Genomic DNA, 18783 nt, shown 5'->3' on the forward strand with positions numbered 1-18783 from the left:
GACCATTCCCTTACATAAATAAACATCTAGTTGTGTAAGGCATTAAGATTCCTGAGTCACACACCAGAAGTTACCATCTCATTTTATCTTGTACTTAAGAAAATGCAGTATTGCTCCAAAGTAAAAAAAAAAACCTCACAAATGTTTATTATTTTTGTTGCTGACTTCTTGTTCAAGAGCTGTGTCTTCTAGTGTTGCAGCATTTTTTTCCCCCCTCAATTCCAAGTCTGCTCATAGGTTTTCTCACTTGCAGGCTTTTCATTTGTCCAAAATTTTCATTTTTTTCAAGTGAAAATGCATTTCTTATAACTTGCTCTTGTTTTAACACGTCAATCTTCTGTTCCTGTTACTTTTTAACTCACAACTCAGAAATTTTGTATTTCCAAGATAAATCTAATCAGCTTTGGAACAGTGCGCTAAACAAGTAAGAGAAAAAAACCCAGCAATGTAATTCCTGCAAGCTTCCTTGATTTTCAGTTTTAATCACGGCCACTAGAAATATTCTCTGAGTTACATTTCTGATACAACTTGAAACTTACCTGATTAGTGCACTTTAAAAAAAAAAAATTAAAAATAACAATGAACTTATCTGAAAGCAATCTTCACGTTTTGATGATTATGAATAGAATTTCTCTCTGAAAGTATTTTCTCATCTTTTCCTCATTTTTCCCCCTCATTCCAGCTGATGGCTCTTCCCTACCCAAAACAATCTTCTCATGTCGCTCTGCTGTGAGTCCACTAAATCAATGAAATCTTCAATAGTTTTCTTTTTAGTAGGCTATTTTTCATCTCTAATAAAGATGTCAGGAATGCTTTACACTATTAACTTCACCACGGCTTTTGCCCACCTATTGCCAAAGAGCCCAAAGAAACACAATGCTGTCAGATTGAACAGCATAGCTGAAAATGAGAGAACTCAAATGGACAGAAGGTAACATATTAGCATTTTGACTGAGACACAGCAGATGATGCATACAGTAGAGAATACTTTTCAGTAGTTTTGCCATTGCAGCTCTGTTCTGACAGCTAACTGCTCCATTGCTCAGGATCAACAGTTTCACGTTGGGTTTTTTTTTTCTCATGACATTCACAAATGGAGAAGTAAGATGTAATGCACAAGAATTAACTCTAACAGTCAAGATATCATTTACATTTTTACCAGTCTGTCTGGTCTAGCCTTCCATTTAAATGTGCAACACGTGCAAGTCAGAACAACAGTCCAAATACAATGCTGCCACCCTGAAACACTTTTGAAAAAGGCAAAGTCCAATTCAGTATGCTTACTCATGTATCTGGCTAGGTTCCTCAGCCTTTTTTCTCCAAATAATTCAGTATTATTCCAAACATTATTAAGTATGATAAAATGTTTCCAACACATCATTTTCAAACACAAGAATGTGAGAGGTTATTTCTACAGGTACCTTTTAATGCAAATCTTGAAAATTTCAGAGGATTTTGACATTTTTCCCATCCCAATACAAGCAATTGCTTTTATTTACATACATTTTACCCTTTCTTATACACTTATATTAGTTATTGCTAGTTACCTTCTTCATTCTTAAATAATAGCACAAATGGTTTACAATCATGACACCTCACAGCAGCCTGGCTCACCATTTATGCAAAACAAAAAATGACGTTAAGCCTAAATATATTCTTTTACATCTTCTGGCAAGTCGAGATTTTCTCCTAATTTATTAATAACTTTGATTGGCAGAACACACTAAACGTGCCAGCATCCATGACTAATACAGATGAAACTGAACTGAGCTGACAGAAGAGAATTTTCCTCAGTTCTTCATCCAGTTCTTACTCGTCCCAGGTGTCTCCATATTTATTTACTTTAACTAAAGAAGAGAAAGAAACAGTAACCATGTTATTAGTTTGAAGTGCAAAAATTACAGTGTCAGAAGGTATGGTGCACTGTCATTGAAAGTGCTGAGTGGGGAGAGTGTCAGTCACAGCACAACAGGTATGTAATTAAAGATGCTTTTGAATAAATGGGAAGAAGAGCTCATTCGTTATTCTTTAAGAATTTACCCTCAGTCCAGAGGCCCACTGTGCTCATTCCTGCCCTGCAGAACTTGTAACTACTTGGAAACAAATGGAACACGTGGATGAAACAAAGACAATTGGAGGAAACAGGCAAGAAATGTTTCGAGAAGTATGTGGCTACATAATGTAGTTACGTGCACAATTGGATGGATTCAGGATAGTTCAAAACACAAACAAAGTGAAATCAGCACTCCCTACTAGGAAACCACTCAGCCATTATTATTTGGCAGCTTCCTTTAGTATATAAGCGAGTCAGGGAGGAAAAAAACAGGCTACTGGTCTTGAAGAATTTACTCAGATACATTGTGCATAACTGAAAAATGGACAGTAAGTGAAAAGATGCTCTCCTGAAAGTGAACTGGAAAGTGTCTGTAACTGTCTGCCATTGCTGACAGTGTAGAGATAGAACTATATGATAAAGGAAGAACGCTGATGCTAGTTAGGCATTCTTTATAAACTGAGTTGCAGTTTAGTTACTAAGCCCAGCTATTAACACCTATCTACAGTAGAAGCAGTGGAACAGAACGGCGTACTGTCCTTCTTTCAATGAGAAGACAGCAAACTTAGCATAACACACTGACAGATCTGTTTTAAGCAGATTGATATTGCAGGTGAGGCACACGAGAAGCTGCCTCCAACTAATTTGATTTCCAGTTCCTTTCACCACAGCTCATTTGTTGACTGGAATGGTCCAGTCCAATTCACCGTGCAGCTACACAAATTCATACTGCTATAACAAAGGGAAAAGAAAAAGCACCAGCAGATGGAAGCTAGAGACTGCTTACAACTGGCTTAAGCATGGTTAGTTTCCTCTTCTGTCCTTTCCACAGAAGACAGAAACCTCTGTCTACTATTGGCAGTCTGGGTCTGGATACAGATACAGGAGATGAACAAAGGGGTAAGGAATCAGGATGCACAAAGATGTACATAACAAGTAACGTGTCCCATATGGTACAAGAAGCTTTAACAGATTTTAGCTCACAACATCAGAATCCCTTAGCTACAGATTTAAATGCACCTCCACTTACAGAACATTTCTCAATTTTTGTACTCCCTTCTTACTTTTTTTTCCTAACAATGGAAATAAGGTACTCATAAAAGTTTATTTACAAATCTCAAGCATTACTCAGTGTAGTTCAGTGTAGTCATGTAATAAAGATAAAAAAAAGGCTGTTATTCTCTTAATGATGTAATTCAGTCTTTGCCCAATAATTTCAATTTTATTTCATGACTAGAAGACTTTCTAAAGGCAAACAATCTGGAAAAAGTATTTCACAAGTATATAACAGACTGACACTCCTAAATATCATTGTTCCAAGGTTTACTATTACTGCTTCAGATCTTTTTGCATTTACACACCTTTTATATATTTATTACAACCTAATATGCCCAATAGGTGACCTTATCTATTCTTACAAATCTTTTTGCATTATCATTGAGAAGACATTTGGTTTTGCTGCATACAAAACCAAATGATTATAGCTTAATAGTCCTGAAGTCTGGTAAAACACTTACACTGGTAATATCTTTTTCTACAGCTGTCACACTAAATAATACAATTCTAGAGCAGGTAAGTATGAACTGCTACTGATGTCTCCTTTTAAAAACAACTTCAAGTCAGAAAGTCGATTGGAGTCTTATTCTTCAGAGCACTGCATTCTTATTTTGTTGTGTACACTTTTGTTTCTCATTGTGAAAACAAATCTCGATACTGTTGCTAAATACTGCTTCCTTCCTTTGCATTTTAATGTAGAATAATGAATCTCTACAAACAATACTGCTATAGAAATGCACTAATTCCACAAGAAACAATTCATAAATACCCCCCACTCCAAAACCATCAACTGTACTCTATTCTTTGAGAACAATGCTATCTGAAACACACACCCCCCCTTCCATAGCTAAAACTCTTCAGTAAAGCTCAAAGTTCAGAGAATTCTCTGTTGAAACACATTGCTCAGTGTATTAAAAAAATAAAATAAATACATTAAAAAAAAAAAAAAAAAAAAAGATGAGATTTTCGGAGTCTGGCACCAAGCTAGAGAAAAAGAATTATTATTTGCTATTGGAAGATGGGTATTTCTGATAAGACCCTATTGCATATCACATACCTGGAGACACTGCAACTGTAAGCTTTTCAAAGGGCAGGCAGAATTGAGCTTTGGGTTTGTAACTATCTTTAAAATTATTGCTACTGTTTGAATTTACCACGTATTGGTGTAAATCAGCACAGTACCTTCCTTAACTGGTCTTTCCTGGGGAAATTTGCTTGCAGTTTCTGCCTTCAGTGGTGACATTACTTCATATGTCTCTCTGTGTTTATTCCTTAATTCTTCATATGTGACACTTTTTTTTTTACGACTTTCTTCTGGAATTGGAGGAGCTTCTACAAACACAACACAAAAACACCAGAAATGGCATCACACAACAAAACTTGTCCACAGCCTCTTCCAAACACCAAAAGTGTTTTTGGTAAGCCTTTTAAATTCAAAGGATGAGAACAACAACCATCATACGTCACTTGATTACACTTCAATTTATGTTTGTAATGCAGAATCTTGGTTCTATAAATTAAGGCTTTACAAATCATTGCTATTTGTGATGAAGTATTATTATAATTCCCTTGACACATCAACATAGGAAACTTTTATATAACTAAAAGTGAGTTGCACAAAAAGTTTGTTTTTGTTTTGTGTGAAACAAAACATTTTCCATCAAGAAATTGAGAATCCAAACTAATTCAAAATATGCAACTCTGCATTGCGTAGCAACAGACTCCTTTGTGTATCACAGAGGCCAGACTTCAGAACAGCGTTTCCCTTGCAATAGTAAAGCACACAGTTCATACTGGACTGATGGGAACAGCTGCACAGAACACTACTTTAGAACCCTTTTACTTCTCCATGAGAAAATCAGCTGTCATGTGAGAGAACACAACCTGCATTCAGTTCTCAGAGAACTTAAACGTTCATCACATTAAAAATAAAAAACAAAAACACAGCTTTAAGTCATGGAACCAGCAGTACTCAGTTAAAGTACCATCATTAGTGAAAATTAAATAATTCTGAAAGGCAAGCAGATAAATGGTAGAGACTGTGGCTTATGTAGCACAATGAAAAGGCTGGCACATTCATCTTAATTTAAATAAAAAAGAGCTTCAAGTCAGAACATGTACTTTGAGGTCGAGTTTCCTAAGAGACTAACCCTTGCAAATTCATTTACTTGCAATTACAAAATACAAAATAGAAAAGCACCTGCATTTGGCTTACAGTTAGAAAATAATACATGCATTTGCCTTCTGTCTCAAAACAATTCTAGGAACTTCAAGGTGTTTCACTAAAAAACACTATTATGCCATGTATGACTTCATGGGATGAAATCAATTTTACTGAGAGAGCTAAGAGAAAGGCAAGAGTACTGCAAATTGCTGAATATTCAGACAGATCCCACCTTGAACATTATAATCGGTAATTCCTGTAGGTGAAGATTCATTCAGGGAAGCACTGAATGGAACGGGCTCATAACTAGAGAGGGCTCTATCTGTGGAACTGTAATCGTCTGAATAGCCAGAAGACAGTGGGAATCCAGCTTTTGGAGAAGACTCAGTAAATGACTGAGAAGGCATATCTGAAAATTCAGATTTTCGACTGGAATGGCTGAAAAATAATACAAAAAAACCATTAAATACTGAAAGCTAAAGTTAAAATGAAAATATATGAGTAACATTATGTGCAGCTCAAGAACGTTGAGCTTACCCTGTTTAACGATTTAGTTTTCAATAAAATTAACTGCACTGCCTTAAAAAATGGTATTCTCTTTAAACACTGCAAAAATCTCTATATATCCTCCCCCAACAGTCTTTGATTCTTCCCAAAAACCTAACTCACAGCCCCAAATCAGAAGACAAGAGAAAGTGTTTTGCACTTTAAAACACAGAAATGACAATCCTTTTCCTCAGGGACTCTTCAGACAGAAAAAAAACACAACAGACACAAATAGTACAGGGTGTGTCCTTGTAACAAGCTATAATGTGCAAACAACAGTTATTTCTAGAGATCTTTTAGGAAGAATTTGCAGTTAAAAAGCATTTATTATTACAAATGGTATAACTGATCAATAACACAGAACAAAAGAAAAGGAGAAATGAGATCTGTCTCGGGGAAACAAAACTACAATACTTCACTGAGCTGCTGAATTAATTTTTCAGAAGAAACATTAATGAATTTCCTCTTGAAAGAAAAAGATCACACAAAAATACTCCTGAAACTGATGCTACCTACCCAGAACGGCCTGATAAATCACTTCACAGTAATGTGTCAGGTCTATCAATAATGCTGTCCTCTTGGTGCCACTACGGTCTTTCTTTGTTCATTTTTTACTTTAAATTTTTGCATAGCTGTACATTTAACTTCATACAAAGAACTGCAGTTAATATTTGTTTTGTTCTCACATGGCATATTGCATAAACATACACAACTAAGCCATCTTTTTCTCCATTATATTTTTAAATTATTTGCAAACTCAACATTAAAGAACTGAGATCCTTTAGCTCCCTACTCCTCTTTAACTGCAAAAAGAATTACACGTTAATTAGCACACGTATAATGGCCACAAACAAGAGAGCAACCATTTCTGTCACTGGCTTTAAAAGCCAGGATACATGGATAACAATGTGATTTGAATGAATTCAAACTCATGGTTCACCAAGGGAAAGAAAAAAAAAAGTACAATGTAGCAAATAAAATGGATTTCTCAGCTACTGAAGAAAGGACAACTAAAAGATCAAGAGGTGTAATGATGCAGCAGATGATTGATCATCTGGAGTGAGCAGAGCTAACACTCATGATAAAGTCTTATTAAAAACTGTGGAATGGTGGGGGAGAGGGTCCAGCTGAGTTGATGTATTAAGTGGTCACTGCTAAAACTCATCAGAAATAAAAAAAAAATAATAAATCAGAATAAAGGTAAACCTTGCAGACAAAACTGATAAATATTAATTGATAAAGTAATCAAGAATTTAATCAAGTCCTACATAAACATCTGACAAATCTTTGCACAGAGAAGCAGCAGGGCTACCACTCCCTGTCCAAAGACTGTTCTCTCAATTTTAATTCAAGGGCTTAAGTGAGACATTCAAAAAGCAATTTGTAATTAAAAAACAGTTGAGGTAGAAAACATTCTGGAACAAAACAGGAAATAGTTTTAAGAACTTGATGAGTTTCTCATATGCACAGCATAACTCTGTTACAGATGTAAAGGATTTAAACAAACAGCCACAAGTTTGACCACCACGCTTCTTCCTGCACTGATATTGTTTACTGAGCTCTTTCCTTCGATAAACACTGAAATCATTTCCACCCTCTTCCTACTTAAATCAAACTAAACTATGAGATAAGTTTCCAGAAGGTAACACTATTTTATTTCAGTTAACTTAGTTTGCTTCTCAATTGAGGAGGGTGACTTCTGATGTCACACTACCACAAGTAAATTCTACAGGAAACCAACATATCTTAATTTACAGGCAATACGTTTTCATAAGTAAAATATTTATTTTTCTATTTGTCAAAGTAATTTACTTTATGTGTAGAGTTCAAAATGTGTGTTTTTATAGCTGGTCAATTAATTGATAGAGATGATACAGCTTCCAGAAAGGGGTAGAAAGGGGCAGAAGGGGAAAGAGGGAAGTTACAGATCTGAAGATCTTTGAAAGCTGCCAACGCAGCCTTGATCTCTTTGGTCTTTAAAATATCTTATCCTAGCAAAGAGTGTTACATTGAAAAGAGAATTAAATTCTTACGAATGTGAGCTGTGTCTCTGAGCCTGTCGCAGAACATCTCCGATTGGGGAGTCCTTCAGCCTCTTAAATTTCTCGCTACAGATTGGCAAGTAGGATATCTTTCCAGCCAGGTATCCACACATTCCAGCAACTTTATTAAAAGAAGAAAAAAAAGATGTTTTTATACACTGAATAATAATATTCAATGTAGTTTTAAAATAAATAATTCGAAATGAATTCTACAGCATTTTGAATAAGAGAATAAAAACAGTTGGCAATCTGAAACAAACAAAACAAAATGCAGCAATCATCTCTTTACTACTTCTGCATTTGAAGGGTACTAAAAACAAATGCAAGAGCTAAACGAAGACACGTGGCAATGATTTAAACATGACATGAGCATCAGGTGATTTAAGATAACAATTAATGACTGAAAGGTGACAAGGAATTCTAATCAGCTTTTCCCAAGCTCCAAAAACAATTGACTGTCAAAGATGATAAAATGGTCAGGAGTAAACAGAGGTAAAATACTGTAAGAATTTAATCCATTGAAACAGATAGATCTTGAAAAGCATGAAGAGAAATCTATGATATTTTGTACTAGGCTCTAGTATTAAACTAGTTTTACAACTGAATTGGTGGAACTGTTGCAATCTTAAGGCAAATGCTTTCGAGTGCATGAGACATTTCATCTGTTAGGCAGGATAAAAGTCTGAACAATCACAGTAGTTTTTTTTCAGGAATGAAAGCTGTTGATTTCCATCGGTTGGTCCTTCATGTTTTTGAGTGGGCACAAAGAAGCAGAGCTCAGAGGCCATCAAAAGAATCTTTGTTATTTGTAGAAGAGGTCTAGATCCCTTCAGCTGCAAGGAGTATTTACTAACTACGAAGGCTAAAGACTAAATCATCCTTAAGACAGGTAAGAGTGAATTACCAGTAACATTAATTCCTCAAGACCCTCACACTGTAGATTATATTACCTGGGAACCAACATAGCAGGGGATTTTACCCTACCATACTGAAACTGTGATCCCTGTTATAAAGCCCATATTTTCCAAAAAAGATAAAAAAATGTTTTCCAAGAGAAAGAAAAGCCACAAGCAAAAGCATAGGTTACAAATATTTACTGACAAGAAGTGTAGGGGTTTAACTGCTTGGAAAGAAAAGGAAATGCAAGATACATAACATGCATCTTTTCTGTGCAGACAGAAAAATCAAAAGCCCTTAAAATGCTGGAAGAAAAAAAGAACTCTTGAACTGTTTTATTGTTGTTTTACATCAACTATAAGCTAGCACCAGTACTCAGAATTGCATGTGTTCTTCTTTCAGAGCTCATGGGGGAAAAAGAAAACAAAAATAATTACAGCGGTGCTGCTTCCTTCAAGCAGATTTCACTGCAAGAGGAACATAGAGTAAAACTATGAGACACCATGTGGAGCTGGCAATAATTTCCAGGAAGAACCTGTAGACAGCAGCCACATCTGACTTAGACAATGAGGATGGAATGAGAACTGCTTAACTCAGGCCTTTTAAACCACAACTACATCCTCCCAAAATTCCAGTACTGGAACTGTATCTGCTAACCCACACACAGCTACCTGCTGAAACGCAACCAACACACTTTTTTTGGAAGCTCTTCTCATTGAAAATGAAAGCTCATATGTCCATCAGTGTATGCTGAAGATAAGCTAGAAGTAGTTCAGCTTACAGCCACAGTTTCAAGAACAGTTGGTCTGGCCCATTTCAAAACTTAGTTCTGCTAAATAAATGGAGCACGGTCTTCAGTGACACCTGCATAGGAGGTGTCATGGAAATAGTAATTCCATTATTCATTAGAAACGTTTGTACTGTTCAGTGCTCAAAAAAAGCAAGTAGAACTCCCTATAAACAAATGGCAGCCCTGCTTTCTCACATTCATTTATCTGCCTAAACAGCACTTCCTTCACCACAAACCATGGCTTTTGCCCTCTTCCCACTGAAGTAAACTGTGATAATAACTGGCTGTAACTGGCTGCATCTGGGCAGATTGGCAAGATGGTGAGTTCCTGTTTTACTGTCATGTATTATATTCAAACGGGTAATTTATTATTATTATTATTTTTATTACAGTTAATCCAAATTCATTCATGAGAAACTGCTGTCTTCCCATAATTGTATAACAGAACATCCAGGAAAAAAAAAAATAAAAGCACTAAAATAGCATGAATGGGACAAGTGAGGCACATGAATAATGACCTTCAAATTAGGAAGGGAGGGGTGGGTGTACCCTGGCAAAGTCCTTCAAGCCAACTTCAGTGCAGCAGCACTTTCCCGATTTTAGGAGATATTATTTGGACCTACAAACTTTTATGCAACGTCAAAGAGCTTTACTTGCCAAAGCAAAAACACTGAACAGATACCGCAAGTACTAAATATTGTCAAACATCATCAAAAATGGCATTCTGATAGAAGCATCACAAATTGCTAGCAATGCAGGTCAGGTGCAAGCAAAAGAGAATGTTACTGCTTGTGTTGGTTTCTTCCCTCCTGCAAAGATTACACAGCCATGGAAATAAAAGCTAGGTCAAAAGAGCATTTTTACTTCATTCTTCTGAGTTGTAATACTCTGAATAGATGCTTAAGAGCAACAGGTTATGTCCCTACACACACTTCTCCTTAAGCATTAATTTATTTCTGACGAATTTCCAATTCATCTTTAAACTTCATCACAGAAAAATATTGATCCCTAACAGACTGTAATGAAAAGGAAAATAAGGAAACTTATACAATGTCTGCTTACAGTGCTTTTAACTTATATTTTCGCATTACACTTGACAAGAATAGTTCCAATCTCACAACTTCATAGAAAGCCTAAAAGAAAACTTGTCCCAAATCTGTTGCACAAATTTGAATATGACAAATTGCTCTGCCTCTTGATACAGTAGAGTTGTTTTTCAATATTATATGCAGTTTTTAAGAAACATCACAAAGAAGTTATTTACAATCAACTGCAGGAGGTGAACTTCACTCATTGGATATATTGGATCATGCAGGCATGATCTTCAAGCAGTTTTACTGATCTAAGCACAGAGTGAAGTACAGTCAGTCAGCCAGCTGGTCTCATGGGAGTAACAGCTGAGTAACAGACTCCAGAACCAAGTCACAAATGCCAGCTAATCTGTACACAGCTTTTACTTACATGCAACTTTAGTAAAGGAGCCAAATCTTGAGCTATCTCTTAGAATGCCTGAAAATGAAAAATCAAAGTAATAAATAACAAGTTATTAAGTTGAAAAAACATTAACTGTTCTATGAACACAAAATGAAAATTCTATTGCATAATACCAAGTGTGGTAGATAACGTTTTTACACTTATCATTCAGAAGAATGCAAGAAAACCTAACACTGGAATTCTCCATACAATTCTAACAATCTGAGAATTAGCCCTTTAATGTCTCACAGAGTACCACTACAGTCAGTTTCATAGTCACAGAGATATTGTATTTGTTGAGCAATATAGACTGAGGAAGAATTTGGCTTTAATTTAAAGTTCTCCTTCTTTAGCTTGCACGCCATATTGCTTAAGATTCTGAACTCTCATGGTTAACATTATTATAGCATCCTTATTAAGCAGAAATGTTTTATCTCAGCGAGTAAAAACAAAACCAGGCATATTTACAGCTTACCTTTTTTGATTAAGAAACTAGTAGCTAGCATGCTTGCAGCAGCCAAAGGAAAAGCTGTGAAGAAGAGAAGTTACTTCAACACAATTTTCAATGTAATTAACAAAATGTACAACAAAATGAGAAACACTAGGTCTTACTAAATTCATTTATATGAGAATATATATGTACAATTAATAAACTATAACAACTGTGAAACGTTCTCAATTCCAGCTTTTGAGATCTGCTACAAGTTATGCAATACAGGTTAACATGTCATCTTGCTCTTGGCCTTCACACTTCCTAAAATATAAGAGCCAGTTGCAGCTGGGGTAAAGGGGCAAGGTGCTGACATCTGGCTCCAGCTGCTCCAGCATCAAAACGCAACACTTCAAACCTGAAAGCATACACAGGCTTTTAGAAGAGATGTTTTAATATGAGAACGTTTAAATAGTTCCAGCTCTCCAAGAGACACAAAATAATTGGATTAAAATGAGATAATTGGAAGAGTCAATCAAATCAAAGAGTCAAGCAGCAATCAAATAACAGAGCAGGTTATTTTTGTAGTTTATGGACCAAGCTACTCAGCTTTGGGGTAGGGTCAAATGCAGAGAAGCCAATGAACACAGAACTGCATTACTACTTGTCACAATCTGCTTGACTGTTTGTTTGCAACAGTTTTTATCATACTGAATGACTTCAGATAGCAGGAAGCACTTTGAGATAGCAAGAAGCAAAAGCTTTCAAGCAATTATAACATTTGGAAGATAACACTGCTTTGAAACTATTTGTAGAACTAAGAATACACAAGATATAATAACACTGAAATAATGAATGTTGACAAAGCAAAAGGTAATGGCAACAGGGACTCATAATGAAATTACATTTTAAGCAAGTCTGCAAATACAGATGTTACAAAAAGACTACATGAATTACATTAACTTGGCCTAGGGAGATCTTTTTTATTGTAAACAGCACTAAGTTCTTAGTGTTTTGAAGCCCATTAAGTTCCTATTAGAGTTCATTAAGTTCCCATATTAAAATAAACAGAATTTTAATTTTTACAACAATGCTAAAATACACATTGCAAACTGCTGCTTTTTCCTTCATAAATTCAGACAGATGTAAACTTGAGGAACCCAGTAAGTGCATTAGGGTAAAAATGACCAGATGTCACATGTAAGAACAAGTATGGGCTCCATGGTTTACAAACAAGGTTAAAGCAACATTTCAAAGAGAACATAACCCTCCAATCCACTGAATATTAAAACCTATGGTTTTAGAGATGCTAGGGCAGATCTTCTAAAAGTTCAAGTTCTCTGATATACAGAATGCCAGCTTAGATTTGAATCTAAGTTTAAAAAAAAGAAAGTTACATTAAAAATCTAGCAGAACTTGTTGCAGGGGAATTCAGTTTAACCTTCAGAGCTCAGAAATGACTTATAGGCCCAGCATAAATATTTTGGACATCAAAGACAGGTTACACATTATGGTGGAAACAAATGCTACAATGTGGGTGTACACATGACAAAATGGCAACAAGAAGTTAAAACAGTGATTGGTAAACAAAAATTTTGAGTCAAACATAAAATCACCATGAATAACCATGCAGGTGTAGAAATTAAATGGAAGATTAACAAATCAGAGACCATCCTCGATGTTCACTGTGATGTGCAAAAACTACAGTGCTTGAGGAATGAAAGAAATCTTAGGAAAAACATTGGGAAGCTGGAATGTCAACAGCAGGTCATTAGTGAGAGCAATGTAACGCATCCTAGTCAAAATGGGGGAAAAGGTCCTATCAAACCTGACTCACCTCGGTACCGGGCGCTCTCTTCAGCGCACTCCTTGAGGAGCCTCCGTTCCTCTTCTGTAGGCACATAGTGCTTAGGGACTGTGTTCTTTCGTTGGGGAAAGCAATGAAAGAGAGAGCAAAAAGATTTAGGGGGATTCTTCAACTAAAAACTTATGACTTTCAGACCTCATAGTGCCCATACTTTGACGTAGCTATGATGAAGAAGCTAGCACCTTCCTGCCTATAAACGTCACGAGAAAAAAAACAGAGAAAAAAAATACTTCCGCAAAACAGATTAAAAGAGAGAAGATTCAGTGTGTGCTCAAACCCAGACCATTTCCTTTTCCTGGGACTCTGCAACCTGCCTCCCGATTTAAGGAATTTGGACAGCTCACTGAACATCTTACGTTTTGTCAGGGCTGCAACACCACGACACGGGTGCGCTCGCACTAGCACCCAGCACGGCCGGGCCGCAGCTGCGAGATGCCCGATAGAGGCACGCCCTACAGCCAGGGTCTGAGGTAGAGACACCCGCCGTCCCCGCGCGTTCTGCCGAGGCCCGAATCTGCGGCGAGGTGCCAAGGTCGATGACGAGCAGGCCTCAAGGGCACGGCGGGCGGGAGAGCACGGCACGGCTGACCCAGGGGCCGGCCGGAGCCGCACAGGGCCCGCCCGCAGCCTGACCGCCGTGCACGCGTGTGAGCGAGCGGCCGCGGCCTCGCGCCTCGCACTTAGCGGGAACTCCAGTCCCGCAGGACCCCACAGCTCTCGGGGCCTCCGGGACCGGCCCTGCCAGACGCGCGCCCGTACCTCAGGCGGGTCGCCGAGCTCCCTGCCGCCGGGACCCTGCCCGGCCTCCATGACGGGGCGGGGGCAAAGCGAACCCGGACGGGCGGCACCGGGAGAACGGGGACCGGAAGTTCCCTGACGCCCCTCCGCCAGGCGCAGCGGCCGACCCGGAAGTGAATGCGGGACACCGCGCAGGCGCCGCAGGGTCGAGCCCAGTGCAGGGCCTGGAAGCTGCTGGCCTGGGGCGGGTGGCAGGCTGTAAGCTTTGGGAGCTCTTCGGGTCAAGGCTTCCTGCCTCCGGCCCGCGGTTCCGCTGCGGAAACAGGAAAGGAGGACGGGAGAGCCTCGCGTCGGTGTGGCAGTGCGCTGCCTGTGCCTGCTTCGCAGTTTTCTCGTTGTTATTATTTTTTTCCCTCGATGTGACGGCTGGGTGCGGGCGGTGCGGCCGCCTCGCATGAGCAGGCGGGACGCAAAGCATTAATTTCAATAGAGAACATTTCCTTCCTGTGCCTTATCTTGTTTCCTGCCTTCTTAAAGAGTGCCACCCTCTAATAAATGTGAGCAGGCACAGCTCCAGCAGTGGCGAATCCCGTAGAGGTAATCAGTACGTGGCTGTTCTCCTTTTCACAGTGTCGGTGTTCACGTTATTAGTGGCAGGCTCCTCGCTTGGTTGCATGCAGGGTTCCCCTTTATTTAAACGAAGCCCGAGGAGGAGCCTGGCAAGCAGCTGCCTGAGATTGGTGGTGATGATGGTGCTGGAGCATGTTTAGAAACAAGAGTCTGCAGGCCTCTTGTTCAAATGATAGTGATAGTGAGTGAGTGCTGATTATGAGAAATCAGGAAAAGCTGGAGGAGGAGGGGGGAGAAAGATGTTTCTGATAATGTGGTTTGTGCTGAAAAGCTATCTTGTAAACTATCAGTACTGCTGCTCAAATTCTCGGTGCAGTGTTATGCCTCTACTTGCCTGGAATGCACCACTCCCTGCCAGCCATCCCTGCAGCCAGCCCTTGTCTCTGAACCCTGGAATTCAAGTGAAGAGGCTTAAATTGCTGCTGCCTGATGACTGTACAGAAAAAGCCTGTGCCTGAAGATAGGAAATCCAAGGTTTAGAGGCTGAAGGTGTTAGAAATCAGCAGGGAATGTGTATGCAAAGTATCTGAAATTAGTATGGAATGTGGCAATGCTTTGTGAGCATGTAAGGACCCAGAATAAATGGGCTGAGGAGTGTGAGAAGTGACAGAAGTGACTGCCTGCAGGGTTCTGAGTGCCATAGCAAAAAAAAAGCTTTAGAGGAGATGGGTTTCTGAATTTGGGTTCTTGAAATAACCTGAGAAGATGGAGCCAAGGAGCAATGTTTTTAGTTTTCATGCTAGAATAAGTAAATTACCAGTTTGCATGAGGTTTTTCTGCCTGATGACGCAGATTAGTTCCAACCTTTATCTCTGCTTATCACCTGAGCCTGACATAATTAAACACTCATTGACACTGACACCTGAATGTCAGGTATGAATACTGTTCATCCCAAAGCAAAAGAACTTCATCTCATGAATTCGCAATATTTTTATTTATTTAATACATTTCTAAAGCCAATTTATTTAATGCTTCTTCCCATTCTAGGTAAAGATAACAATTTATTGTTAAAGCTTGCATTTTTTTTGTAAGGGAGGATGTGCTTGTGGACTATTCCTTCTCTTACCATACAGCTTCAGATAGGGAGGAAGTGCCTCTCTGTCTCCTTTGTTAAAGAAAATAATTACACTTTTTTTCTTTTTTTTTTTTGTCTCATAAAATTAATACTTTTTCATTCAATTTCCCCACTTCACTACTCCCAAATTCCTTTATTTTGTCTGAGTTTTCTGTCTCTCTTCTCATTTTAGATGTAATAGAACTCACTTATCCATGACTATAAGCTTTTTATTTTTTAGGAATTAATGTTGTCCCAGAGTGATGATATCAGTGATACCAAGAATGAACTTTAGACTAATAAGATTATTTTTAAATGAACTGATTTCTTATGTACTGAGAAGATGGCAGGTGTGAAAATCAGTTGCTTTCTAACTGTGGTACTTTGTAAAACAGAGTTACGGGGCTCAAGCACAGGCATATCACTCTCTGGAGATGCTGCTGTTGCTCAGCTGTGGACAAAAGAGTGGAGCACAACAGCTGGGACTGCTGATTCTTGGTCGCGGGTTTGCGCTGAGAACAGCTGCTCCTAAAGAGGAACGAAGGTTTTTCTGTCCAGAGTACTGCTGAGGCCGCTGTGGCTGGTGACAAACGAGTCAGTTTCTTGGTGCTTCACACGCTTCGTTGTGGCACATCAGTGAGAACCGACAGCGGGCGTCTGTAGAGCCGTTACGTACAGCCTCAATTAGGAAGGACCTTACCCGCGTTGATAATAAGCGGTACTGCAGCGTGCTGCGTAAATCATTCCACAAGCTGATCATTAGGGTTACATAGTAAAGCAGGCAAGTAATCAGCTGGGAAAGGGGAGAACCTCGCTGCTGAACACGAAGGCAGGCGGCTTTCGGAGTGCCGCGGCGGCAGCGGACCCTTTAGCAGCCAGGCCGAGGGCGGCAGCGGGCGCTCGTCGCGGGGCGGGACTGGCCGCCGCCTCAGCCTATCGCCACCGCATGAGGCTGCCGTGCGCGGCATTTTGATTGGCCTAAAGGCACGCCGGGGGGGCGGGGCCTCAAGGGCGGGCTCGGCCACACGGAGCCAACGGGGAGGGGGCAGAGGGGCGGTGCCGCGTGAGTGCTGCGCTCGCGCCCCAGTGAGCAGCGGTTCCTGGTGGGGTGCCGCGCGCCAATGGGCGGTGGGGGGGCGGGAGGCCGAGCCGGGCCGTCGAGTTACCGGAGGGGAGCGGCGGCGGCGGGATAAAGCAGGCGGCGTGCGCGGTGGCGCTCGCTTCCCGACGGCGGCGCTTTGTGGTGCGGCGCGGCGCACTCGAGGCGGCGGTACTCGGGCTCGCGGCAGGAGCGGTGAGGTGGCGACGGGACCGCGGGGAAGGGGGGGGGAGGGACCGCTCCGACGGAAACGGGGCGCGAGGGCGGGCCGTGCGCCCGGGCCGGGTCGCTTTGTTTACGGCGGGGAGGGGGCGCAGGACGGAGGCGGGCGCGGGACGGAGGCGGGCGGCCCTCGGCGGAGCCGCCGCGGTGTAACGGCGCCCCGCCGCCTCTCTCTGTCCTTCCTTTCTGACCGCGCCGCGCTTTTCCCGTTCGTCTTCCGCTGCCCGGGTGGCGTGGCGGCGGCCCCGGGGCCGGTAGGCGCTCGGCCGGGCTCCTCGGGCCAAGGTTCTGCGCTTCGCGGTGACCGTGCGGCGGCGCCGGGGGCATCGGCCCCGAGCCGGGCTTTGTTCCCGGCCCCGCCCCGGCAGGCGGCAGCGGTGCCGGGCCGTGGGCAGCGCAGGCGGAGCTCGTTCCAAATCCCGGTAGCGCGGAGCGGCGGCAGGCCCGAGCCTGGTTCGGACCTCCGGTTCGTCTTCGCTCTCGCGTTGTGCCACCCGTGTGGCTGTAGGTGCGGCGGGGGCTCGGCCGCATTCCCTACCCCCGCCCGCTTTCATGTCTGTACTTCCTCTACTTTGGTTCTGTGGTAGCTCTGTTCGGCTGTAGCAACGCTCGGCAAGCAGCGGCTCGGTTTGTGTTTTAGCCAGAAATCCGTGGTTCAGTAGTGAATGCCAGGTAAGTTCCAGCTCGGAAGGGAGACAGAAAACGAAACAAAACAAAAACTGCGTTCTGGGGGTCTCTGAAGCTGAGAAGTTGTCAGAGCCGTTTGTTGGCTCCCCTTTGAGCAGCAGTCCAGAGGTGAAGGAGAACCTGGGCTTCTGTCTCCTCAGAACCAGAGACCTGAGCGCATGTGGGAGCACGCACAAAAGATGTGGGCTCTTTTGTACTCATGTGCTGGCATCCCCCTGAGCTCTGGCTTCACGCATTGCAAAGGATGTATCAGGTGATAAGGCACTGAAATGAGGCTAGAAATAGTGAATTGTCGGTTGGTAGGTTGCTGACCTGGCCAAAAAGATCCATGCACATTTGCAAGAACAATGTAGTGTGGAGCATGTAGAGTGCTGTACTTTGTGAGGTGGCTCACTGAGTGAAGTTACCTGTAACTATTTAAGAAGTTCCTGCAGTGTGCCTTTTATAGGTTCCCCACTGTTGCTGTGGCACTGAGAATGCACTCCAGTGCTTCAGAAGCACCATGGAAGTATGAGCAAGCAGTGGGAAACCACACATTGCTTTGTCTTGTGATATATCACAGGAAGAAAGCAAACCCCAGGTAAAAATGGCATTGCAGGCTTAGTAAGTCGAGTGCTTAGAGGTGAGAACAGTGTTCTGTGTCAGAAGCTTGTTTTGTTTGTAGGGGCTCCTGGAGGCTGTTGGCTGGTAGTATGTGATGGCAGTGCCCACTCAGAAGGCAGGGTGGTGGTACCTTGCTTTGGGATGCTGTAGCAGAAAAATGCCACTGAGCTTCGTTAAAAAACAAAAACAAAAAACAAAAAATCAATTGTTTGGCTCTTCAGGATGAATTTAAGGTTGAGGTACTGAACTAATTTCCCTTCTTTGTTTGACTGAGCTAGAGGAGCACAGTCACAGCTGATGATCATGTCACAGCGTTACATCCTTCAGGAAGGAGATGGAGGGCTGCAGTAGTACAGGGTAACAATGAAAATGTCTCAGTTGTTCACACTGCAGTATTAACGCCTTGCCAGTGTTGTTCTGCTAGCCCTGAAT

The 18783-nt window shown here is 41.2% G+C and overlaps 2 protein-coding genes across 2 annotated transcripts in view; one reads left to right on the top strand and one right to left on the bottom strand.

Moving 5' to 3' along the window:
* Positions 1-1405: 1405 nt before the first annotated feature.
* On the bottom strand, positions 1406-14527 carry OCIAD1 (OCIA domain containing 1). The gene is made up of 8 exons (XM_042871511.1): positions 14078-14527; positions 13289-13373; positions 11497-11550; positions 11010-11057; positions 7853-7982; positions 5506-5711; positions 4292-4441; positions 1406-1847 (listed from the first exon to the last, which is right to left on the bottom strand). Exons 1-8 carry the CDS (start codon positions 14510-14512, stop codon positions 1810-1812), a joined length of 1146 nt encoding a protein of 381 aa, XP_042727445.1. The 5' UTR covers positions 14513-14527; the 3' UTR covers positions 1406-1809.
* A 2431-nt stretch (positions 14528-16958) lies between these two features.
* The window catches only part of FRYL (FRY like transcription coactivator), a 153235-nt gene continuing 151410 nt past the window's right edge, over positions 16959-18783 (top strand). The window contains exon 1 of the mRNA XM_042872197.1: positions 16959-17034. The gene's annotated coding sequence lies outside the window, so the exon portion shown is untranslated. The remainder of the gene's footprint in view (positions 17035-18783) is intronic.

Source organism: Lagopus leucura, unplaced genomic scaffold, assembly GCF_019238085.1.
Source record: "Lagopus leucura isolate 7727_CA_CO unplaced genomic scaffold, USGS_WTPT01 Super-Scaffold_100004, whole genome shotgun sequence".
Classification (NCBI taxonomy): domain Eukaryota; kingdom Metazoa; phylum Chordata; class Aves; order Galliformes; family Phasianidae; genus Lagopus; species Lagopus leucura.